The 27,638-nt window shown below is 39.0% G+C and overlaps 1 protein-coding gene across 1 annotated transcript in view; it reads right to left on the reverse strand.

The window, feature by feature from the left end:
• Positions 1–2,436: 2,436 nt before the first annotated feature.
• Positions 2,437–27,638, reverse strand: part of pdia5 (protein disulfide isomerase family A, member 5) — a 73,575-nt gene continuing 48,373 nt past the window's right edge. Inside the window, exons 12-17 of the mRNA XM_053328611.1 lie at positions 26,807–26,877; positions 25,921–26,084; positions 25,222–25,352; positions 18,124–18,194; positions 3,398–3,532; positions 2,437–2,602 (exon numbers count right to left, since the gene is read on the reverse strand). Of these exons, the coding sequence (XP_053184586.1) occupies positions 2,522–2,602; positions 3,398–3,532; positions 18,124–18,194; positions 25,222–25,352; positions 25,921–26,084; positions 26,807–26,877 (653 nt within the window). The 3' untranslated portion in view covers positions 2,437–2,521. The remainder of the gene's footprint in view (positions 2,603–3,397; positions 3,533–18,123; positions 18,195–25,221; positions 25,353–25,920; positions 26,085–26,806; positions 26,878–27,638) is intronic.

A 27,638-nucleotide genomic window follows, 5' to 3' on the forward strand; every position in this document is an offset into this window, starting at 1 on the left:
ATCTTGTCACCTGTTGGGTGTAGAATGACACAAAGAGGCGATAGATTTCAACACTGTATTAAAACAACAGGTGAGCAATGTTTGGGAAAGGTTTTGACTTTATTTTTTCATCTCACAAGGTCCTTAGTGTAAGGGGCAAAACTGTACATATGGCTGGGCATGGAAAATCAACGGAGGCAACAATGACTTCTTGGCATAAGTGTGATAAATTCCCACACAACATGGATACCTTTGGGTCTTTCTATAATTCAACATACATGTGATGTCACTGCAGAGGCTCCCAAAGAAAACAAATGGATAGAGTAAACAATGAGAATTATCGTTTTCCTCTCGAGAGGAGACGAACACCTAATTACAGCGATATGTCAACACCTTACTGTATAAAGCGTTCTTCCAAAATGCTCTTGCATACCATGAAATCGTCACATTGAACACTCAACACAAAAAAAAACAGTGTTTGGTGCCAGCCAGAACATTTGAGACAGTTTCACTTGGAACGAGTCCGTTAAGAATCACAATGTTTATGTTTGACGAGAAATGGTTCAGTAACATCTACTGACAGTACGTCTTATTCAATACATGTCATGATACAGCACAGAAAAAGGATCATTCAATCAGTTTTTTTATTCCCATGGGATACAAATGTAAACAATATTTAATTTGGTGACCAAAGGGCTCAAAATGATTCAACTGGAATGCAAAATTACAAACAAACTAGTTCCCTTTAATTGTGTTTCGCTATCCCTGAGAACCTTTTTCATAATGAAAGAAACCAAAGTCTTGAATAATAAAACACAAGTTCAGCTACAGATAAGCCTTTTAAATATTTATAGCGGCCGAAGCGTGGGAGTTGAAAACACACAGTATTAAGAAAAGTGCCACAAAGGTAAAGATAATGGCCCCGAATTGATGATGGTGTTACGCTACGAGAAGCGGGAGGGAGTCTGGAGACTTCACTCACTTAATACTTAATTACTCCTCGGATGTTCTGTGAAGTCCTTCCATTAATTATGACGGAGGGCCAGAGATAGAGCGAGAGAGAGAGTGATTGTCCAGTCTAACCCGAGCTGAGCCATTCCACACTGAGGCAAAGCTGGCCAGAGTGTCGTTGTTTAAGCTCTCGGTGGAATGACATTGGCATAAAACAAAGTGGGGACCCTTTAATCAACACCCTGAATGTCCAAAGTATAAACCGGCGGTGTGAATTATTCCAGCATTTCCCTGAAACAATGAGTGAATGCAGAGAGGACTGAGGGGCTACGGGGTCGAATGTGTGATTACATCGGTGGACATGGTGGGTTTTTTTTCTATCATCGACATGCAATATTTAGCCGCCGCACTCGAACATCTCCCGTGCTTATGTAAATTGGCCCTTCTCTCATCTCTCACCGACATGGACGAAATCTCATTTAGAGTGAACAGCGGAGGTAAAAGAGGTAAAACTACAGCGGTGAATGTTGTTCATATTTGGAAATGGATGAAGCATAGAAATATCAAGGGCTATGTGCAGTAATATTTGGCATTCATCTTTTTTTTTTTTTTTTTTTAATTCTGTTCTCCTTTGCTTTGTTCTGGTCCGTGACTTGAGGGAATTGCATGGGCGCCAGGCCTCTGATTCCTTTCCATTCATATCTATATTTCAGTAATTCCCTCTATTTTTTATTTTATTCTTAAGGCCACAGTTTTATGCAAAACAAAAAACTAAACAAAGAGTATTTCCTAAAATCAAAAACTAATCATGGTGGCCCAGAACCATGCAGAATATTGAACCTTTGGACATAATTTCACTTCTTCTACATTGCTACAGTACCTCATTACCTACAGTAGCACTTCACATTTTGCTAGCTTTGGGATTTTTCAGATGTTAAATAAAGTGATCTAACAGATGTGAGAGGATAATAAAGCAATATTCTGGATGGCTCTGGACTGGAGACGTGAAGGTTCTGTACAAAAATATGGGAACCGACATGTGTATCAGCATTCTGTCTCTCTTCTGGAGACACAGCGAAGGGGGCTGACGGGACTGAATTAGGACCCCTAGTGGAGTGACAGACGGTGTGGCAACCACCTTTAATGATGGATTGGATGGCCCACCACCACCACCACCAACACCACCCACTACCACCATGGGTTCAGCAGGGGGTCAGTATTGCATAGATACAGTATAGGGTGGAGCTTTTCACATATGCAGTCACAGTGTTTGGGCAACAAAAACAAAAAAAACAATAAAAAAGAGAAAGAAAGAGAGAAAAAAAAGGAAGGGTTTTTTTGTCTGTGTATTTTCTGCCCATCAGAAGTGTCAAGTGGTCGTTCTGACTGTAGGTACTCTGTTGGTATTATTACAAACGTGATCACCACGGTATAAAAAATAGCCTTCCATTGAGGTCATCAAGTCTCCTGTGTCAGTGCTGATAGGGGCCCTCGCCAGTGGGGGTGGGGGATGGGGGCGTGGGGGGGTGGGGTGGGGGTGTCGAGGGTCACAGTGCAATGACAAACTGTACAGTGCACGCCGCCCCCCCCCTCAGAGCTCCTCCTTCTTCTTGCCGACCTTTTCCTGGTCGCGTCCTCTCAGGCTGCGCATGAAGGTGGTGAAACCCCCCTCCTGTGGGTTAGAGAGGGACAATAACTCAACCTTTACTGATCCTTTCAAAGCTTGAAACATTGTTAGTCTTCAAATGCCCTCCCTTTTTTAACTCGTCAGTAAACATTAGCTAATCTTGGCCTGATAAGTAAACACAGACTCTGAATATTGTTGCCAAGTTCGGGGTCAATTTGCTGAAATCCCTATCCACAATATGAACCCCTATCCAAAAACTGCTTGCATTATTCTCCGCTGTCAACACTTGTCTTATACTCCACTTAAGGTTGGACTGAGCTGTGTACATGATTATGGCTCTTGAGAGTTCTTTTGTCATAAATAATCCAGTTAAAACACTATTTCTGTCTACTTGAGTTCATCTGTACACTAAAACAAAACAAGATGAACAATATCCAGTAGATTACTTCTGAAATGCTACAGAAACTGAATACACATTTTTTTGCACAGCGAGTGAAAACCAGCAGCCAGATTCCTCATTAATGAAGTAAACCATGTAGCGTGACACAAACAAGCAAAGACTGAATTGATCTTAGAAATCTTTTTAAAGTAGCCAAATTAGCATTCTCATCAGGCTCTGAACTCTGCGGTGTGTTCATGGAGCTTATGCGCAGAGCTCATGCGTGCCATATTATTAATTCATAGGTCTAAACCAGTTGTGAGGTTTACCAGTCAGCGACAGCTTATTTTGGTGCCGAAGCAAAGGAAGGGTTTGTCTTTATATACCGATCGTGCACACGGTCTCATAGGTGACATAGATTAGTGTATGAGTATGAGAGGATGTGGTATGGTGTAACTTACCCCACGATCTCCGTTGTATTTTTCCACAAACTTGCCGTAGTTGTAGTAGTTGAAGGTTGGGTATCCCTCCACCCCTTCCTGCTTACAGAGCTCATGGTTCTGGCCTCTCGTACAGTCCACAGCAGCATATGCAATCTGAGGAAGCACACACACACACACACACACACACACACACACACACACACACACACACACACACACACACACACACACACACACACACACACACACACACACACACACACACACACACACACACACACACACACACACAGTTCAGTGAGCTGTTATATCAAATATAATTCAACAACTTGTGGAGAAGTTACACAATGAACAATAGGTCCTGCTACTGTTCTCTGATAATAAAAATAATGCTAAACGTGGTTCATTATAATGTAAAACTGGAAATATCGGCAACTGCATATATTAAAAATACACTAAAAATAAAAAAGAACAGATAATATACAGTGTAGGTAGAAGCAGAAAACCTGAATGGGCTCATTTGAAGCCTCCACCTAAAAACTGTTAACATGTCACCATGTTACAGACAATAAATTGATTGAAACTAAATAATAACATGAGTTAAAATGAGTGTGAGAGTGTGTACATGTGTTTGTGAGGAGGATATAGGTTTCTGTATCTGTATATGATACATGACAACTACAGTATGAGTGAAACTAATGAAACATAGATAGATGGAGAAAAGCAATTAGAAAGCAGCGTTAAACGTTCTTCTTCTTTTGTAACAGTTTTTTGTCAGGTGGAGAAACCCTGTCCATAATTCGGTCCCACCTAAATTGTATCGAAATTTGACCTCTGCAAATGAGAACTTAAAGTAAGTCTGAAACTGCTCAGGAATATTTCCCTTCACTTGAATGTATCTTCTAAATAAAGACACTTATATAAAAAGTATTGATGTTATAAATAAGTTCTCTTATTGTTCTATAACAATGAATTTAAAACACACTTGGCATTTTTATTGTTTTGGTTCAATTTGTCATTGTTTCTGAGTCTCTTCGGCACTCACTGTATATTCAGAACCACAAAACTTTATTATAATTGAAGATCAATACAAAAAAAATACACATGCTGACTATTAGAGGAGAATGTGATAGAAGGGTTCATTTTACAGCAACAGTAAAATGTGCATTTACAAGCAGCTCCTCATCCAAATTTAGACCTCCTGTTTGTCTTTTCTATGTTACAAGCCATGACATGATACATCGCTCTTCAGCTAAACTGTTTGGAGCGGGTGGCGGAAGAAAAAAAAAAAAATCCCACAACAATCACTCCCACATAAAAACAACATGGGAGATTTATGTTGCGAGGCCGTTTCATCGATTAGCGACAAGCTGCCCCAATGAGGCGAACACGCCGCCTCGCTGATACATGGCTCACTCTGCGTGTCCTTTTGGACAGCTGAAATGTCACCCTCTCTCTCAGGGCACTGAGCGCCGCACATTCAACTTGTCACCATCGAATAATCGCTGCCCTCGTCCGTCTGTCTTCTGGAGGTGTGTGTGTGTGTGTGTGTGTGTGTGTGGAAATGACAGGAAGGAAAATGTTATGAGACACTTTCTCCGCACATTCTACCGTGAAGTGATGATTAAAACTTCTTGTCCTAATTACAGAATACAAGTGCCTCTTTGTTTTGTTTTTTCTTCTTATGCAAATACAAACACTCAAATGTTAAGAATCTGCAGGAGTGCCAACATATTTTGAATGGAGTACATTGTTATTGAGTGTTGATGCCATCTGTTAACAAAAAGCAACACTAGGAAAGAAATAGTGTATAAAAGAAAATCCCCCACCTAGGGTCTGTTAAACAGGTGTCTTAAACTAAACCTTTATGTGCTGCAGCAAAAACACATTTTGAAGGACTGTTTTCAGCCGTACTGAAGAGTTCACTAACAAAAAAAGGAGAACGAACTTCAATGAAATTTAGCCTACAACACTCCTACTCATTCATGTAGATAGATACTTCTAGTCAAAAACACGTCTGTAACAAGCAACAAGCTAAAATCATTACTAATAATAGTGCCAGAAAGTGTACTTGGCAGCTTTTTCTATTTGACCAGCTCTGAGTTAGGACAGTATGAGATACACATGGAGTACTTTAACCAACAGCAACAACAGAAGAATCAACCAGTGACATAATGTAGCTACTGTCTCCATCTGACTGCTCATCCCTGCATGTAATCAATCACAGTTGCTGTGAATTGACATGGGAAAATTAAGACGTGGAGTTGTTGTTTTTCAAGGGTCTGCAGCCAATTCCGCTATTGATCTATCTTCAAGTGACGGAGGACCACACACTATGTAATTGATCGGACTGCAAAATTTGTGAGGAGCAGCATATTAACAGCTGGTCTGCTGGGCTCACTCTGTGACAATGATCAAACTCAGAACTCACTCTGTTCTCAAACAGTTCCTTTACTTTATCTCTTTACACACTGTTCATATTCTGCACCCTCAGTACGTTCTGAGTCAACTTTGACCCAGTCGAAAAATCTCCTCGTAAAAAGTGTCTATACCTAATGTGTTTAGAAAGCATCAATAGTGGATCTGACTGATCAATAAATGTAATTAAACCTTGATTCATGTTTCAGAGAGCAGAGAGAGTGTAGTTTTTAGTTTTTACACCAAAAACATCTCCTATCACACAATATCATGTCCTATTTTACCTAAGACATGAAAATATAACATAGCAATAATGATGGAAATGTATTTCATGTAAAGTGAAAATGAGCAGAACTTTATGGAAGTGTGGGGTTTATTGTATAACCATTAGAACCATCAGTCTTCACTGCTACATCATAAACACTACTATCTTATTAAAACTATTAATTATTCATTTCACTAAAACACATGTCAGTAGATTTAACACAGAGCAGCCTCAATGGACAAACATTTGTAGCATCTATACAAAAGTAGAACATTACAAATATTTTCAATTTAGTGCATTTTGGGCCACTTTAGGTAAAGTCATCAAATTTCAGAGTAAAAGACATTTGTGGAGTTCTTACAGCTGTCACATGTCAAAACGGCTCAAATTTAAACCCGAACAGCATGTAAGGGTTAAAGTACTGAACATGGATGACACAAAGTGGTCTGCAAGAGTGATATTGGAGCAGATGGACGATTATAATTGTATCAGCCATATAAAAAAAGAGACTATAGTTACATAACTTAACAAACTTTTCCTTCTTATTTATTTATTCCTGTATTTTAATCCAAACAAGGAGCCATACCTGCCGTCTGTGCTCAATTAAAACATACAAAACTAATGGAAATTTCCAGTATGAAAAACCTCTCATCTTTTTCCCTGTGTTTCACCTCTCAGGTCACCTTACTTAACAGGAATGCCCGCAGACACTGTTCAGGGCAAAATAAGATAACGCCAACTATGTTGTTTGAGCATAAATAAATGAATCTCATCTGTTTGTATTTACAGTGAATAATCTCCAAAAAGTATGCTAGAATTAAACATTCCAGCACTTTCTAGTAAAGATACATATCAGATATCTATAAGACAAACTACAACAGCAGGATATACAAAGACTTCTGATACTGCCATTATTCTAGTATATTAACAATTCCGTTATTTATTTGGAGGTCAAAAAAAAAGAGCACAACAATCATGCCCAAAACTATTAAACTAATACTGGCAATGAACTGAAATGATCATTTCTCACATTAAATGATTATTCTGAACTGTAACTATCAAACTCAAGTTAGGAAGCAAAAACTCTTTCTACTTGATCAAAATGAGGTCATGTTAAACATTGATGGTTCACAGTAGGGCTGGGCGATATATCGAGTATACTCGATGTATCGCGGCTTGTTCTCTGTGGGATGTAGAAAATGACTATATCGTGAATATTCGAGTATACATTCAATTTACACGCAGTTTGTTTTTAGTCGCGGCCCGTTGAACTACAGGTTTCTCTCACTCTCTCATCTCTCCGCACAGAGAGATAAAACAAGCGCACCTAGGTACGTACATCACATTCTGTTGTGCGTGCAACGTCATATGCCCGGCAGCATGTAGCAGCAGTAGCAGCGATCTCGAGAGCGGCAGCCAAGATGGCGCTCTAATCACCCGCGTTTGGACGAGCTCCGCAAACCTAACTGATTTTTAAAAGTGTAAAGTGCGAACAGACGAACTACCTTAATTGATAACGACTGTATCTTCACCCGGATACTTCTGGAGAATGTCGAAATCCAAAACGAAAACTTCTGAGAAAAGAAAAAGTGATGCTTTGAAGATGCTAGCGAGCACTGCTAACTGTGCTAGCAAGCCTGCTACGCCCACGCCTCCCGCTCCTGACGGGCTAACTGGAGCCAAGAATGCACTCATTGACACCATGCATGACTACTTCGATGCGAACAACGACCAAGTACAGGTATCACTCATGGAAGAAGAGTTTCCACCTCTACCCATTACACCGTCGAAGCCTCCTGCAGTTAAACAGAGAAGAGTTGAAGACACGGAGACGGCTGCCATCCTGTCCCAGTTCTCCTCTCTCTCGCAACTGATAAACAACAGAGCGGACGCCCTGGAAAAGATGGTTAGTGGCAACTCAAGAGTGATTACAGAGGTAAAAGAAGCGGTCAAAGAAAACGCTACACAGATTACAGGTCTCCAGGAGGCTTTTGAGTTTATCTCTGCTGACATTAAGACCGTGAAGCACAGAGTTGATCGCGTCGAGTCAAAGATTAAAGAACACGAAGCAAGCCATGACACACGAGAGAAGCGCTTAGCTCATCTGGAGAGCTATTCCCGCCGCTGGAACCTGAAACTCTATGGCTTGGAAGAGAAAGAAAAGCAAGACGTTCGAAAGGAAGTCATCCAGGTGTGCCAGGCTCTTCTACCAGAGGCCAAAGATAAACTACCAGACGTCGTTGACACGGTGCATCGCCTTGGGCCCAGGAAGCCAACCAACAACCAACCCAGAGGCATCATAATGCAGTTCACCTCTCGCATTTACCGCGATGCCATCTGGCATGCGGCGAAGAAATCATCCTTCCTGAAGAACAACAACCTGAAGCTAGCTGAGGACTTGTCGGCAGAGGACAGACTCAAGAGGAACCAGCTGTGGCCCGCTGTGGAAAAGGCACGCAAAGAAAACAAGCTGGCTTTCTTCGTTGGTGGCCGTGCTTTTGTAAATGGAACTGAAATTTTCCCACCATAGAAATATGACTGGTGAGCCAATGAGATGTTATCAGTAAGGTTTGCAATATGACCTTTCATTTCTTCTCTCTTCTCGAATAATGCCAGAGCCTGAGGGTTGTATGTTTTTTTTTATATAAATATATATTTTTAACAATGGGCATAACATTTCAATAGCAAGGTAATCCTAGTAAGGAATAAAGTGCCTTCAAGTTAAAAGCTGCTATTTTTTAGTTTACTTACAAATATTACTATTATTTTTAAGATACATTATAAAAGATGTTTCTAGATACAGTCTAATGCAGCTGTTTTTTAGTTGTTTACCTGCCTAAAAATGCAACTCTGCTCAAAAGAGAAGAAAAAAAGAAAAAAGAAAAAAAAAAGCATATAAGTAAGCATATTTTATTATCTCCTCAGTTTATTCCTCTACTTGAAACCACACCATAGGTTCGCAACTGTTTAAAAAAGGGTTTGCTCTTCTCATCTCCTGGTTAGTAAGTACACTCTTAAGGACCGTAAATTTCCTTTACTTGGTCTAGCACTTAATCTTTTTTACATTTCTATTTTTCCTTCTTATCCCTTATGTCTTTATCTGTTATTTCACTAAATGCGAGAGGTCTAAGAAACCATATCAAACGTAAAGCTACATTTCTTTATTGTAAACAGTATAACACTGACTTCTGTTTTATACAAGAATCTCACTCAACTGAGCAAGATCTTAATTTTTGGAGGTCACAGTGGGGGGGGGATCTATGGATGTCCCATGGTTCAGAACGCTCAGCTGGTGTTTGCATTTTGAGAAACCGTTTTAATGGGAAAGTTTTATTTTCAGAATGTGACAAAGATGGTCACTTTATTCTCCTTGTTCTTGAGATCGCTAATTTATATTACATCTTAATTAATGTGTATGGGTTTAACTCGCAAACAGAAAATATCACTTACATTGATACATTAGAAAATCGACTGCTCCACTGGCTTTCAAAATTTCCAAATTCTTCAATACTATTTGGTGGAGATTTCAACATTGCACTGGATAATCAATTGGACAGGTGGCCACCAAGAAACGCTGACTCCTCCAGTTCTCATTTGAAGAGGTTTATTGATAGATTTATTTTAACTGATGTTTGGAGAGATACACATGTATCACAGAAATCTTATACATGGTCCAATAAGTCAATGTCTAGTTTGTCACGTATAGATTACTGGCTGGTCTCTAAAGATCTGAAAAATGCCTTAACAGACATTCTGCCTTCGCCGTTATCTGATCATAAAACTATCAGTATAAATATTCCTTTATTGTCTTCCCCCTCCCCTGTTAAATCCTCATATTGGAAACTTAATAGCACCATTCTCAAATATAAAGATGTAACTACTGAAATTGAAAGATTGATCAGACACTATTGGAACAAAGCTCTGATTGAAAATGTATATAGCAATAATTGGGAATTAATGAAATATGAGATTGCTAAATATCTCAGGAAATACAGTGGAGACTTAGCAAAAGCGCGAAAAGCAGAAGAAAATGATACAATACTTAAGATTAGTTCTTTATTATCCAAACCACTAGAGGCTCTTAGTGAGTCAGAAAAGATTGAGCTCACTGAGCAACAACATAGGTTGGATGAAATTTACAAGCGAAAAGCTGAGGGAGCATTTGTTAGATCACGTAGAAAGTGGCTTGAAGAAGGGGAGCAGAACTCTGCCTACTTTTTTAGATTAGAAAAACACCAAGCTAAAAACAATACTATACAGCAATTGAAAATAAATGGTTTAATTACTGAAGATCAACAAAGAATAGCTAATTATTGTGCTGAATTTTACGGTAATCTCTATACCTCCAAGTACTGCCATCAATATAGCTCTGACTTCTTCGATTCTATTCCTAATATTAATCAACTGAGTGAAACAGATAGTTTTTCTTGCGACCAACCTATTGTTTTGAATGAAATCATCAATGCTATAAATCATTTAAAGATTAATAAATCACCTGGAATAGATGGTTTTACAGCCGAATTTTATAAGCAGTTCTGTGAAAATTTAGCCCCATTCCTAAAAGAAGTATATGCAGAAAGTATAGACAGAGGTTCACTCCCCCCTACACTATGTCAAGGTCTTATCACCCTCATCCCTAAACCTAAGAAAGATCACCTCGTATTAGATAATTGGCGCCCAATATCATTATTAAATAATGATTACAAAATTTTTGCACTTGTATTAGCTAACAGGCTTAAATCTACACTAGATACCATAATAGATGAGTGTCAATCAGGATTTATGCAAAACAGACATATCTCTAATAATGTAAGGTTAGTTTTAGATGTATTAGATTACTCAGATCTTATTCAAGACGACAGTTATATTCTTTTCCTAGACTTTTATAAAGCTTTTGATTCCTTAGAGCATGATTTTATGATGGTAACTCTAAATAAATTTGGTTTTGGCAATTTCTTTTGTAAAGCAGTAAAAACATTATATACAAATGGAAATAGTTCTATTAAATTAAGTCATGGTACCTCTCCAAGATTTCCCTTAAATCGTGGTGTTCGTCAAGGGTGCCCTCTGTCTGTATACCTCTTTCTTCTAGCTGTACAACTACTTAATCTACAGATCAAAGCCTGCCCTCTAAAAGGTATTACTATTGCCAATAGGGAAATAATCATCAATCAGCTGGCAGATGATACAGCTTTATTTCTTAAGGATGCCTCTCAAGTGTCAGTCGCAGTCAAAACTATCCAGTCCTTCTCTAAAGCATCTGGGCTTTATCTTAATCTTAACAAATGTGAACTGTTACCAGTAAATAACGGTACAGTGTCCTCAATTTTTCACATTCCTGTCAGAGACTCTGTTACATATCTTGGTGTTCAAATTGTTAAAGATAGGAAGCTCAGAGGCACTTCAAATTTGGTTCCAATTATTGAAAAAACACAAAAAGTCCTCAACCACTGGCTACAAAGAGACTTATCTCTGAGGGGCAGGGTTCTGCTCACTAAGGCAGAAGGAATTTCACGGCTCACCTATGCTGCTCAATCATTGTATGTGAATAACTCCATATGTAAATCTATTGATAGGATGCTCAGCAACTTCTTATGGAAAAACAAAACACACTACATGCGAAAATCTGTTGTTTTAAATGAATATGACAAAGGTGGACTAAATTTTATAGACTTCAGCTCTCTTAATAATACATTTAAAATAAACTGGATTAAACAATATCTAAAAAATCCAACCTCTATCTGGAACTTTATCTCTCATCATGTCTTTTCCCATTTGGGTGGCCTTAAGTTCATTCTGCTTTGTAATTATAATATTCAAAAAATCCCACTTAAACTGTCCAACTTTCATCAGCAGGTACTTTTAGCTTGGGCGCTGATTTACAAACATAATTTTTCCCCACAGAAATGCTATATTTGGAATAACTAACATCTTGTACAAGAATAAGTCACTATTTTATGATAAATGGTTCACCAACGGTATTCTTTTAGTGAGTCAATTGTTTAATTGTAGGGGACTTTTGTACAGTTACTCTGAATTTCTCGCCCGCTATAATTTACCTGTAACTCCAAAAGAATTTGCTGTAATCTTTGATGCAATCCCATCTGGTCTGTGTATATTATTTAAGAATGCTGACCACTCTCCACCCGTTTCATTGTCACCTTCTGATCCATTAGAAACCCCATTAGGTAAATTTTGCTTTTCTTTTAATAAACGTATGAATTCAAAGGTAAGAGCCCTGTTTCAAGGGGATTTGGTTTCTGCTCCTGCAGCAACATTTTACTGGAGCAATTTTGTTAGTAATATTAACTGGAAAAAAGTTTGGTCGTTACCACAAAAGTTTCTTCTAACTAATAAGGTAAAGGAAGTTTCATTTAAACTGATACATAGATTCTATCCAGTCAAACATTTCTTACAAAAATTAAAGAATGATATTGATGTAAAATGCTCCTTCTGTGAAGCTCTTCCTGAAACATGTTCTCATCTTTTTTGGTACTGTGAATTTACTCATGATCTGTGGAATGAGATTAATAGATTTATAGTTACCTGTATTTTCCCAGACCTTGTCTTATACTATAAACATGTTTTATTTGGTTGTTATGAACACAGCTGTAAAAATGAGGATGCTTTTTTTCTTATTAATTTGATTTTACTGTTAGCTAAATTTCACATTCACAAATGTAAATTCACAAGCAAAAAACCTAACTTCACTGTGTTTATGAAAGAAATGGATCAGTATATTTCAACAATTTCCCCCTCACAGAACAAAAAAGCGATCAAAACTCTGAGTGTATGCTGTACTTTTAAGGTATTTACGTAATCTGATAATTTATTCTCGCACCTCTTTATTTTATTACTATTTATTTACTTTTATTGCTGCTAATATTATTTTTATTTTTCTCTCTCTCCTTTTTTTTCTTTTTTTTCCTTCACCTCTCATCTCTTTGTTAATGTTTTGTTCTCTCGGTGTTGTGTTGATGTTCACACCAGCAACAACGTATTGTATGGTATTTACATTTGTATGTGCTGGTCACTTTCAATAAAATTTTTTTGAAAAAAAAAAAAAAAAAAAAAAAAAGTAGCAGCGATCTCAGGTCGCGGGAGCAGCAGGTGATATTGACAAGTGGAGGAGGGAGATTAATTCCCAAAAAAACAATTCAGGATCCATCATCTGGCGGTGGTTTGGGTACAAGAGGGAGGACGTTGAACAAATAACCGTAATATGTAAAGTATGCCATAAAAGCGTCACCACAAAAGCTGGTAGTACAGCAAAGTTATATCACCATGTGTGCTTGAAACTCTGCAAAAGCACATCTCCGGCCAGTGACATATTGAAGAAAGCACTGACGCAACTGAGTCTGGCGTCTGAGTCTAGCGTCTTCTTTTTCCAGAACAGCAATACGACTAAAACAGTGAAAAACAGAAGGAGATAACGTCCGCAGTAACACACCACACAGAGAAAGACATGGCCCCAGTGAGTGTGGTTAAAAGCCCGGTTTCAGAAAGATCATCGACACACTTGATATAATCTACCTAGCAGAGACAGCTCTACCTTTATATCCTAGTGGCATTATGCACAAAATGTGCACTTTAATTTAGTGTTATTTTGATGTGTCATATTAGTTACATCATGCATAAAAGACACTATATTTGTTTTGAAATGACATGTTTTTGCCACTGCTTAATAGCTGTTTAATAAATACAGTTTTGATGAATTTGTTTAGTTGTGATTTACGCTTTTGGCATGAATGTTTAAAATCAGCATATATTAATGTAGTATGAACAATGTTTTAATGTAGAATCATCATACTGGTATGATTGTATGCATCAAAGTGTTAATTCAAGGCTAAGGCAAAATATCGAGATATATATCGTGTATCGTGACATGGCTCAAAAATATCGGGATATTAGTAAAAGGCCATATCGCCCAGCCCTAGTTCACAGTGTATTAGTGTTCAGTGAGCTGCAGAGGTGAAGTCGCTGTATCAATAGGGAAACATTTTCCTCAGGCCAGTCTTAGTTTGTTAGATAAACCCATCAATAAATGTCAAACTCTGTGATAAAATTGTTCTCATTAGTGACATCAGACAGCTTTCTTTTTTTTTCATCTAGCAGTTTGAGCCAATCTGCAGCTTTAATGCTGCTATTGATTGGAATTTTGGGGAAATGACAAAGAGCTCAGAAACAAACCCTGTACACAAATCCCTCGCCACCATGAAGCACAGAATGAGGACTTTAATTGTTTGCATCTTCAAAGCCCCAGCTTATCTTGTGTTTGTCTTTGGTAAATGAGGCAAGGGCAGCTAATAGACTGTGATCAACACTGGCCTGGTACAATACACTGGGGCTCAGCATTATAAATAGAAAGGATTGGAAGTAAACACATGGCCGCTTCTCAGATCGACTCCTTGTACAAACACAACTTTGCACCTCCGCCGGCCTGCTGGAGGGACGACGAGAGGGGAAGAGATCTTTATACTTGTGCTTTTATATAGAACCTTCAAGCGATAGGAGGGTCCCCTGGTTTGGCAGCTTGTAGAGATTGCATCATGAGCTTTTCAGATCCAAACACTACAGCTGAACGGTGAAACGATGCCAAAGTGCCTTAAGCTGTTATGGCCGCGAGATATCGAAAAAAAAAACAACCTCTCTGACTGTTCTGAAAGTCCTAACTTCTCTCCTAAAATACAAAGTCAATATTTTTTCCAATAGGTGCTTTCAGTACAGTACATTGTGTTTTCTTGGTGTTCCATTAAGCTTATGTTTGTTAGACTGACCTGTACCTCGCAGCATTTTATATACTTTATGCTGATTGTGGATTTCACTGTTTGCTTTGACATTGAAAGAACCAACAAAAAAAACTAAAAAAAGGTATGTATTATCTCCTGAGGCTGCAGCTGAAGGACAGTACTGTGAGACTAGTACAAAAACATTACAGCTCATCTTTTGAGAGTTGAAAGTTATCTAGGAATGTTACAAAGAATTGCCTCAGAAAAATGGGATGATGAAATTGGTCCGGACACGTCACCGCTTCATTCCATCTGACAATGATTTTGAGAAATTCCAAACAAATGACAGAGCCTCTGCAGCCTGAGAGCCACTGGAACAATGTGCACTTAACATTAAGCATCACAATGTGACTGTACAATTAAACAATCGGACGTGTTTTTGGACGGGGTCGGCTCTGTACGCACACCAAAGTCCACGACTGACTGACTGACTGAGTGATGAAGTTACGCCATTGGTTGGCTGGATGCTGCCTTTTCCTGTCAGCTCCTCAAATTAAAAGCCCTGCAGCGGTGCAAACATTAAGAAAGTTTTGACCTCGTCTTGTTTTTTTATGACTAGCATCAGCGTGAGATGATGAATTGCATCGCTGAGTTTCCGCCAGACACACACCAACAGTTTTTGTTTTTTTTCAAAGCATGCGTATGTTTGCGTGTGAGTGTGTGAGTGAGTCACACATTTAAAGAGGTTTGGAAATACTGAGCTCTGCAGTCAAAGGGTATTGCTATTTACAGGGAAAAAGGAGGAGGAGTGGGAGTGTGCCGGGACACGAGTCCTGAGGGAAAAGGAATGAGAGGGAGTAAGATGATGATGGAGAATGAGGATTATCGTGTCTTGTTGTGACTGTTTGAACCTTCAGTGACCCAGAGTGTGCTGAAGATTTGTGCTCTTTAGCTAAGTGGTTGAATATCTATCCAACACGTGGACAAATATTCAAAATGAGGATGAAAGGAGTTGTGAGACCACCGTTAGAAGATTTCAGATTTGGGGTATGAATAGCTGCTTACTGTATTAAACATATATAAAAACGATTTAACTGTAGCAGAGTAAGGGGAAAAAGTGCAGCAAATGACAGATAATACAGTTAGTAGATAGCTAACTCAGTCATGTTACAGATGAGCACCTAATCCAGTTTGCAGGAAGTGTGCTGGCCTCATTTCAAGTATTAAATATGTAATTTCATTATGCTTTACGAGTGCATGTTACAGGAATGCTCTTATTTTGAAAAATATGCTTGTTTCCTTGACTTGAGACTGATATGTATTTCTTTTCTGTGTGTCCAGTACAGACATGCTGTATGTGCAGGTTGTGTTTAGCATAGCTTAGCACAAAGACTGGAAGCAGAGGGAAACTGCTAGCTTTACTTTTTACATTGTTATTTACACACTGCAACTTGTGTACTTAAAGAAATGGTGAACAACACATGTTAACATGCACATAAATAACCAGGACAACATTCTGTTTTCTCCATCAAACTGATTTCTTTCATTTTATGTGAACCAGAAACCTGGTTTCTATAATCTGGGTAGTGGATTAGAGAAAGCTGGTTTCCCTGGGTAGACTTCTCTACTGTGTATACACATAACTGGGTTTCTAATTGGCTTTTCACGTGTAAGCATGTGTATAACAATAGAGTGCAGACAGAGAAAGCACAATGCAGAGTGGCTGGATGAAAGGAGAGATCATTACATGGTGCAACACGTCTGTGTACCTAAAATAACTCCATCCAGTTTTTGACAAATGAAACTAAAACAAAGTAGCCTGTCAAAGTCTAAATAAGCCAGTTTCCCCCACTGAACATTTGACTGGCTGTTAAATTTAGACTCTTTTGCGTAATGAGGTAAAGCTCCACTGTCTCTGTCTGTGTGTCTGCTTGCCTGTCTCTGACACTGTGCTGCCAGGCTGCTCACACACCAAATTAAAAAGAAAAAAGGCAGTGTCTCTTATCAATATTATAAAATATTATAGTTTAATGGTTGGGAGAGAAATCTGGTTAATGATCTGCTGCATGTAACCTGGTTTCTCTGACTGTTGTTCACTTCATAACCAACAACAGACAGGACTATATACAGCATCTTTGAAATCCCCTCCTAATATTGGGGGGCTAGAGATGCGCCAATTGGACTTTTTCAGTCCAGATACTAACATGTGAGCTTTGGGTATCGGCCAATACCGAGGTCTGATCTGATCCCAGTGTTTAATGAATAAGCTGTTTGTCTTTCATGTGTTAGCAACATCAGACTTGACTTGCTTTCCTAACTTTGTAAAACATAATGTAGCAAATAAATACGTGAATATACATTTGCTGAATTGTTATTTATCATTAAAAATCTTCAAAATTTCAATTCAAGTATAAACTTTTTAAATGCAGCAACAAATTGGTCAGGGATAAAATTCCAGTCTAAAACAATACAACTGCATCAAATGAGAAGAAAATGTACACATTAAACTGACCAATCAAGCTATTTGAGTCAGTACTGAACCCATATATGTGAGAAATGAGTTTTTTATGTATGTAATTGAATATATATTTATAGAAGATAAAGATAACTTGGTTAATTGATAAGTCAATTTATGTGTAAAATAAAGATAGTTTATAATGATATATATTCTTATACGATAAAGCTAACTAGTTAATTATATATGGATATATTATATGATAATGATGAGTAGTCAATGCATATATAGATATATTTAGTATAAGAAGTAAATAGGATTACATTTGATATTAATACACATTATGAATGTATGCATTATACAAGACAAAATGTATGTATCTTTTTGGGCATGTAAATTAGTGTGTTTATAAGAGTGTGTTTATTGATTTCACTGTGTATTATACTTTCATTTCTGGGGGGGTTTTGTGTCATTTTTTGTTTGTTTTTATTATCATTATCATTTTTACATGTTTGAAATAAATATTCAATCAATCAATATCCGATAATGGTATTGGGTTAAGCACTAGTGTAAGTGCAAAACCCAGAAACCTTTTGGATGCGTTACGTTTGGCTGTCTAAGAAATAAATAAGTCAAAAAGCTGGTTTGAAATGCTCTCCTCTGCTTCCTGTCTTTGTGCTATGCTGGGTTCAACATGTTCTTTGTGCTGGACAACAGAGATGACTAACTGTTGATGAGATGATGGCTTTTTCTAAAAATGCAGGACTGTTGCTTTGAGTGTTGAGCTGGAGCTTGAAGGATCCCTGCAGCACTCTTTACAGCTCGCTGTGAAAATGCGCATGCACTTGTACTTTATGTGTGAAGAGGAAACACTTACCTTGCGGTCCTCTTTGAAGAGCTCTGCTGCGGTGGTGAAGTGGGGGACGGCGTTTTTACAGTGCGGACACCCTGAGAGAAGAGAACACACAGGTGAAACATTATTACAACACACACACACACACACACACACACACACACACACACACACACACACAGGGAAAGAAACACAAGCTTTATGTCACATAAACATGACATGACTATAAAGCTGTATGCACATATTACAAACACGAACACAATCACTTCCATACATCATTTACTCCATCTCAAACATGTTCATAAAGCTTGTGACCCCATCAAAATCCTGCACTGACTAAGAGCTTTATCCCACATTAGAGATGGTTCACTTGTATGTTATGAGAGACTGTAAATCTCTTTATTGCCATCATAAACACAACCTCCCTGGCTCTCTCTGCTCCAGCAGGCATCTGTGTATAATACGTCAATACTTTCACAATAAATGCACCACCAGGTACCACAACTACACATCACATTCCCAGCGGACTATTTCAATTCTAGGAGGTGGATGCAAAAAGATTGAGGTAAGTAATAACAACTGACCAGCTTGTACAATAACTTATCATTCGTCAGGATAGATTTGTTTGTGCTAGATACATCTTGCTACAGTATGTAGGGATGGATGTGTTTCTGTACTGCACTTGCAATCAACTTGATTTTTTTTCCTTTGAATTTCTGTTGACTTCCTGTTGTTTTGATTTTTCCTGCTCATGTCAAGCACCCAAGTTCCTCTTCTATTCATTACAATCAAACTGTTGTTGCTTTTGGAAATGGAACCAGTGGGAAAAAGGAACTTGACTTTGAAGAAAAAAAAGCAAGCAAGTAGAGTGAAAGTTTTCATGTATGCATTTAAGGTTGAATCTCTACTGTCGGTCTGGGAAAAAGAGCTCCAAATGAACAATACTTCTGGATGTTGTTTACTGCTTTAATTTGTATAAGGGAGCAGATTTTCTCTGTGAATGTTTTTCCATAAGTTTGGACACCTGAACATTACACCTGTATGTGGTTGCTGAGCATCTTATTCTAACACAACAATTAACAGAACAGGTTTTTAAGCCTTTTTAAAAAATAGTCTATGGTCTGCAGCTCTCAGATGGTTAGGAAAGCTGTTCCACAAGCGCGGTACAGCACAGCAGAAGGCTTGATGCCCCCATGGTACCAAGCTTAATACTGGGGGCTCAGAGGAGCAAGCTGCTGGTAGATCGGAGGGTGTGGTTGCAGGTTTATGGGTTAATGGGGCACCTGTCTGTTGATAGATTTGTGTGTCAGTATCAGGACTTTGAAGTCAATCCTCAAGGAGACAAAGAGTCAGTAGAGGAGAAAGGTGCTAGATGAGAGGTGGAGGTGCTAGATGTGAAGTATACCATCATGGAATAGGTAAATCAGGTATTTGCAGGAGGTATTTGCACAGTTTTAGTTCAGCCTGGTGTATGATTGCTAAAGCAACGCCAACACCAGAGCTGCAGGCTGTAGGCAGGACAGCAGGCCTCATTAAGCACAGAGTGGTCCCTCGGTTTGTGCCAGGTTTCAGTTCAGCACATGACATCATGGCCCCTGTCCAAGATAAGTCATGTATGAGGAAGGACTTATCAGTGAGAGATTTTTGTATTAAATAGCTCCATATTGACAGGAGTTATAGTTGAGGATGGAAATCTCTACAAATTCCACAATACACTGTGATCCACTCCATATTCTGCATCCACCTAGGTGGTATAGGTTAGTCTCAAGATGAGGCAAGTCTCTAAGGATCCAGCCAGGTCTACTTCTTAAAATACCATTTTTTTGCAGTGGGTTAAAACCCCTTGTTGGGTGTAATTAGGAAGTGGTGTTAACAGTTGTGTCATTTGGGCGGAATGGCAACGCTGGTAACAGCAACAGTGATAGTCACAACCTGAAGACCGTTACAGCAAACGTGAGGGGAGTGCTAGATGAAGAAAAACCTCAGTCACTAGAGTCCATCAGGGTAGAGAAGAGCAGGTAGGAAACACTTTTGGGACCATTTGCTGGACAGGGATTAAGTCTAGTCCGACACTAGACTTGTTGCTCAGTGGATACTTTCACAAAATCTTGTGTTTTGTCTAGGATTAATCTTAATCCCTGTCTGAGAAACTGGACCTTTATGTTTAATAATCCAAAATCCTTGCGGCAGTCCTTATCTTTAGTTGATCCAAAGTCCACTAGTTTGACAGAATGTATTAAACTCAGGCAGTGATCAGAACACACAGACAGAAAACGGAAAACCATAAAAAGCTCTATCCTTCGTAATGCAGAGTAGTCTTTATCCCACCACAACACAAGCACCACTTTCTACCAGATGTTGGAACCTGGCTTCAGGGATTTGTTTCCATTCAGTCACAAAAGTCTTAGTGAGGTGATGTTGGGTGATAAGGCGTCTCAGTTCACAGATGTTTGATGAGGTTGGGGTTAAGGGTTCTGTACAGGCCAGTCGAGTTCTTTTACACCAAACTGCAAAAAACATTTCTTTACAGACCTGGCTTTGTGCTTGGGGGCATCCAAACAGAAAAGGGACAAACTGCTGCCACAAAGTTGGAGGCACACCATTGCAGAAAATATAATTTGTACGTTGCAGCATCAGGAAGTCCCTTAATTTGAAATGCACTTGCTCTAACTAAGATTCAAGCCACATTTCAACGTGAGGCATCATCCAGATAGAGCAGTAGGCTACATCCTATCTTTCAAAGATTTTATACCACTAAGTTTGTAACCACCAAGTTATGTGTACATTCAGTTGAACTCGCCAAAAGATATTGTAGGTCTAACAAAAGTGGTGAATGTATTTACTTCCTCATAAAACATTCACAAAGCAGATTTATTAAATAACGTTGGTTACATCCATGTTTACTAGCGCTTTTATCAGTGGAATCCATATGCATGCTTTGTATCCCATCATCCACGTGCACATACATAAGTGTACAAGACATCCATAGTGCTACTCCAGGTCACAAACCACATAGGAGTACCGCTATCATTAGCACACATTACCCACTCTAAATGGATTTACAGGCTATAAAAGCATTGATTGATATGCCCGTAGTTATAATTAAGTATTTCTACTGTAGCATGTATGCCCAGAAGCACACACGTGTATATACCTTCAACTTAATTATACAGCAACTCTATAACCATCCATTTACTTTCTTTTCAGAGCAGCTTCTCTAAGCCAGTGTTCACCCACCACTCGGAAAACAATTTCCTGCTGAAGTAGCTTTTAGCTGCAACATTAAATGGCCATTAAACCTTTAAAGGTTCTGTTGCAATTCTGAAACTAATGTCGGCTATCAAAAAAAACCAACAACACAGGATGTGGAGATTTTTGGGCTTTTTTTTTGGAGAATAGAGTGACCTAGCAGGTCACTGTGACTGCTCAGAGACCTGCTGTGAGTAGAGAAGGAGATAACAGATACATGAACAAAGGGCAGGTAGCATCACACTGCATCCTAAGTGCAGGAACATTTCACACCTAACAGACGTGCTGTTATCCAAGTGGCTTAAAAGCCGCTAAAAGGCAGTTCTGCTGTTGATAATGAGACCTGCCTTTCCCCTGTTTTTCTTCTGTCCGCACAGACATTTTCACAGGGTGACTGTGAGGTGCACAGAAAAGCAGAGAGATGAATACAAAGAGTCTTTTTACCATCACTCACTGATAAAAAAAAAAAAAAAAAAAAAAGTGCCAACTGGAGAATAAAGTAAAGCAATATAAAATAACTCAACATTCAATGCGGCAGAATGTTTTGTTTGGAACTGAGCCACACTTAACACTATTTAAACTGATTGCTGCGAATGAGTATTTAGGAAATGAGACAGCGCATTCATTTAACAATGTATGTATGCAGCAGTGTTGCCTGAGGTCAAGACAGATGAGAGAAGAGAGAGGAGATGTGATGTGATGGCATTTAGTTGCAGTTTAGGTTTAATTACGCTTCAGGCTGGAAGTTAATAACCCAAACCTTTGAAAAACAATTGATTGTTGTGACTGAGGCGTCTCCAGCCACGATGTTTTAGCGAGTTGCTTTATCTCATCAAATGTTCTATTAGACGCGAGCTCCCTCACTGATAAGACACCAGTGAGCAGGGTGCAGATGGGGTGGGCGGGCAGCATGTTGTTACTGTCTGATGTGCATCTGGAGTTTCTCTTTGTAGAAGGAAGCACCAAAGGGGCCCCGACGGAGGCAAGCAGCCTGACCGCTGTGCCCTGCCTGGCTTTGAAGCCCTCATCAGATCAGGCAGAGGTGTATGTGTGTGTAAGTGTGTGTATGCATGTAGTGATAATTAAGCACGTTAGTTACTCTGTATTCCTTCTGTGTGTGTTTTAAGAAGAAATGTACAGGGTTCCCACTCTTTAAAACAATTACTTTTCTAGGACAAGTTCAACCAAAAAGAACAATGCTTTTCTTCTTGTGTTAAACTTAATTGTTACCACATCTGACTGCAATTGATTTTAATGATGCGCCTGTTTAAAAAAACAGCTGGATTCAATTTCAGAAATCGATTCCACTCAGTATCCAATAATTTGAGACTTTTTGACTTGTCAGAGCAGGAAAAGCACAGGTAGAACACAGAATGTTAATGATGGCTTATTTCCCTTCAAGTGCCCTACAAAGCCACACTTGTTAACTATCATGCATTGCACCAGAGTCATGAATAGGAAAAAATGAAATGTGATTCAGCCATCATTAATTGCACCTGTGCTTTTCCTGCATGTTAAAATGTCTGTTATGTAAAAGGTCTATTGTGTGTGTTCGTGGTGATCTTTACGGCATTAAACGATTTTTTGAGCCTAATAAAAACACACATTTGAGATATTATCACCTTTTTTCAAGATGTAATGGCTAATACATTAGCAAACCATTATCTTTTGGCACTTCCAGCAGATATTAGCATTCGTTTGAGGTCTTGTTTTTTTTGTCCATCTAATGAGCAAAAATCCACCGTGCGCTTTCCTTTCAACCCCTTTACAAAAATATGTGGCTCCTTACCTGGTAAATGTTTCACTTTCACTTGCCTTTTTGTGGAAAACAAGGTTGATGAGAGCACTGACACTGAATCATCCAGTAAATGAGCCGTAAAACAACTCAGTAGAGCACTAGAGTTGGTGATAAATCTATGTGGGTTCATCACCACCAGAGAGCACCTTGGTTTGATTTATTGTAAGTGTAAAATATATTGATTAGGGGTGTAACAGTATGTGTATTCAGCCTGAACCGTCATGGTACGGATGTTTTGGTTCGGTGCGTGCAGTCATACTCAGAATACGCTCTGCGACCCAAATAATTACTGTCAAAATAGTTTAATATGCTTAAACCAACGTGTGGAACAATGATTCTAGAGCATGAGTTCCACCTCATGTATGACAAGCCCAGAGGAAGAGCACCAGGCGTTGAAACATTTTTGGCGTAGTGGGCGTGGAATTACCGCAAATGTTCTAGGTCTGACAGGAGCTCAACTAGCATTGCTCCTGCACAGAATCAACTGTAAAATGATAGATACATGTTTTGAGTGTCACAACCTCCACAAAATGACTCATTTCATTATCAGGATTTGACCGATTCTGTCTGATAACATTTGAAAAAGAATTGGTTTAACCACATTCAAGTTAGCCCTCTTGGCATTGGAAGTCTTGTTGCACATGTTATATGGGTGCATTGGGCCTAAGGAGTGTACGCAGTGTGCATCCATCTGGGTAATTTCTTAACAGCAGGAAGTGTTTTTTTTGGCTTCATGCATACTGAGCAACTTTCATAGAGATGAACAGTCCCTTCCTTAAAAGCTGTATCCAGTTCTCTTTATACATCCATGACATATGCTAGCCTGGTTACCCTGTAGTGAGACCCATCACACTGACCAAGTGCAACACTATTAAAATAAATTTTCTGACATGGTTAAACTGCATGTCATAAGAGCCAGTTCTGAGAGAGAAAAATGCAGTTATAAAGTACGAAAGTAAAAGTAAATGGTTTGGTCCTTCTGACTGATATATTTTTATTCAACCTTTATTTCACCAGGATGTCTCGAGATTAAAAATGTCTTACGAGGCAGACCACGAGAGGTCAAGACAGCCACCATGACGGCACACCAGCTTCATTTTAAGTAGAAATAAAACACACAAAGAAAAGACTAAATCCAACTCAATTAACACTGCTTTAAGATTTCATATTTGATATCTATTATAATATATGACATCATTAGATTATTAATAGTGAAACATCAGTGTTAGAGCAGTATGTTACTGTTTAGCTGCTGAAGGTGGAGCTAGTTTACACTACTTTATATACAGTTAGACCATAAATCAGCATAAAATAGCTGCCAGCTGCTGTCCTAACTCTCTACAAGAAACAGAAAGCTTGTTTTCCTTTTTCCACTGCAGCAACTAAATAGTTTCAATGATAGTTATGACCAACGAGCCATTGTTGGTTGTTTCCTTTCTTCAAAATAAAATATATCTTCTACCTTTCTTTTTTACTGCTGTACTAAAATGGTACCAAACCTTGAATTTCGTATCATCGATTGAACTCTGAGAACATGATGCCACACAATTGCAACTCTTCCTCATAACTGACCGGGCTGCCAGCTGATGCCAACATTTTACAGGACAACTAACTTTTATCAGACCCTTTCATGATTGTTATGGTTTGCCACGATGCATGGGAACTCTGAAGTGAGAGGTTGAACATGTGATATATTGTTCTCTTTTTTTACTCATGCACAAATCTATTCTCAGTCATCTAAATCATTCCTTCAGTCTCCCTATGGCTTAGGTGGGGTTTACATGCTGTGTGATGAGGAGCTTGGCAGGCAGTTCGTAGTTACGTATGTGCACTGGTTTAAACCCAGGATATGATTACACCAAGGCCAACCGAGCAGAACTGTGATCGTACTTGGTTGCAAGGACTTCACACGCTTTACATTTTAAACAAAACAACCAAGCATATGAATTTCAAGAGTCTGTCAAAAAAAAAAAAAAACACAGCTGATGCCAATTACAGATGAGCCTTTCAGGGTAACTTTTAAAAATTGTGTTAAACCAAGTATTGGGTAGAGTTTGTATGATCTTAGCTCTTACATGGAGCGTAGAACATGACCAGAGCGTGTTTCTTCTTCTTCAGCGCCTCTCGGAAATCCTCTGATCCAAGATGGCTGACGCTGGAAGGCTTGTCCTCCCAAGACTGCTCTGGTGGAGGAGGGGCCTGTGGGCTGGAGACATGAAAGAAAGCAAAGCAATATTTATTATAGATACTGCAACCAGCGAAAAACACTGCTTTGCCTTACTTGTAAGAAGTAGAAACAGTGTAAAAAGATGTATGCATGTATATAGTATTAGTCCACCGTGGGAATCTAATATGTGAATGCTAGTTATGTAATAGAGGACTGAATGAGACTTGATGAGCCATATAGAAAATGACGTCTGTTGACCTCTGGTCGCAGACGTTTCCTTTATGGAGTCTATAATTACAACAGCTGGACTGATGTCATCACTGGTCTATTACTTTTCACAGTGACCCTTTCCAAAGTTGAATCTACTACACTAGGAGGACATTATGAAAAAACTGTTTGTGCACTTCATACATTTTGTTCTAGAGGGTAAAAATAAAGAAAGCTGTTTGGCACACAAAAGAAAAGAGGGAGCAGTTGAAATGTTTATATTCAGGAGTAAATTACTGCAATGCACAGTGAGTGTGCATCGTGTCTTAATTTGCACAGGCGGCATTTGTTGAACAGAAGCAAAGGATTGGTTGAGCTGCCTGTTAATTGCGTGACCTACTTGTGCATAAACTCGATGATCTTCTCCTTGCTTCTGAGATGTGGCAGCGTGAACTTCTCCTCACCTTTCTCGAAATACTTAACGGTAGGGAAGCCAGAGATCTTGAAGCGATCCCCTGCAGCCTTGTGCACTGTGGTGTCCACTGCTGCCAGCACACCTGGACTCTGTGGAGAGAGGGAAAAAGGTAGATCTTTAGTCCTGCTGGGAATTTGCTAAAATATTACCTATAGTATGTTCAGTTAGACCAATAGAGATCCCCTCTGACTAACCTTCTACATGACACCAATTAACACCAACTGCAACCTTTGGAAATGATCCAAGCTCAACTGTTGCAAATGGACCACAGAGCTTTTTGTGTGTGTGAAGGTGCTGCATTAGTAATACTAGCAGAGAAGCAAAGAGGAGAAAAACTAATGATATGCTGGGTCTTCAGGGCTCAGGGTGAGTCCATCCATATTAGATAATGGCCCGGCTTTTCCCACTGACCTCCAATGCCGGGCAGAGAGCCACAAGGAGAAGGTCCAAGCCACGGGCCAGGGGGATGCTCACGAATGAGATAATTGCTACAGTCACCAGACTGGAGTTTTATAGGCCCTGCCCCTGGCTGGGGAGCGTTAGATTACCACAGAGGACAGAATGGCGGAGTGAAGAGGTGAGGAACACGCCCAACTAATCAGAAACACATCGAGAGCTGGGCTGCAGGACAGACCGACCAGCGTGTCAGCTGCATCAGCCAAAAAGCCTTCAGGCCAAGAGGAGGGATTAGTATGATCTGCTAATGAGGCACCACTAGACCCATGTAGTTCTGAGTGTTCACATGTTTGACATATGAAAAATGAACTAGTGTAGTATGCTACGCACATACATATAAGCACAACAAACCTACCTCTGCACCTTTGTTCAGTATTTCAGCAGCTTCATCATATTCTGGCTTCATCTTCTTGCAGTGGCCACACCCTAATGGATGCAAATCACATATTAGTGTCTGAATGACGCAATATGTCCGACACTAATGAAAATTTAAAACTATTTAAAAAACAACATATTAATACAGCAAGGATATTAAACTTCAGTTAGGACAAATAAGGGGAAGAAATCCATGAAAAAAGACCCATGTAGCACATTTATGTACTAAAAGTTTAATTTGCATGTTGGCCAAAATATGCACTGATACCAAATCATTTGTGATAAGCCAATTGTGGAAAATAAAAGTGAATGACCTTATAACTAATATACAAATACATATTTTATGTTGCGACTTATGATAAAATGAAGTGAAAACAGAATTTTAGACATGTTTTGCAAATGTATTAAAAAGGAAAAAGTGAAATATCACATTCTGACACTTTGCTATGGCACTTGAAATTTAGCTCAGGTGCATTCGATTTCTCTTGATCATCTTTGAGATGTTTATATACCTTAGTTGGAGTCCAATGTGGTAAATTCAACTGATTGGACATGACTGGAAAAGGCATATACCTCATTATGTAAGGTTTCACAGCTGACAATGAATATTAAGAGCAAAAACCAAGAAGTGAGTTTGAAGGAACTGCTTGCAGAGCTCAGAGACAGGATTGTGTCGAGGCATAGATCTGGGGGAAAGCTGCAAAAAAAATTCTGCACCATTGAAGGTTCCTGAGAGCTTTCTTAAATGGAAGAAGTCTGTAACAACCAGGACTCCTCCTAGAGGTGATAGCCTGGACTAACTAAGGTGACCA

The sequence above is a fragment of the Scomber japonicus genome, chromosome 11, assembly GCF_027409825.1.
Source record: "Scomber japonicus isolate fScoJap1 chromosome 11, fScoJap1.pri, whole genome shotgun sequence".
Classification (NCBI taxonomy): Eukaryota; Metazoa; Chordata; class Actinopteri; order Scombriformes; family Scombridae; genus Scomber; species Scomber japonicus.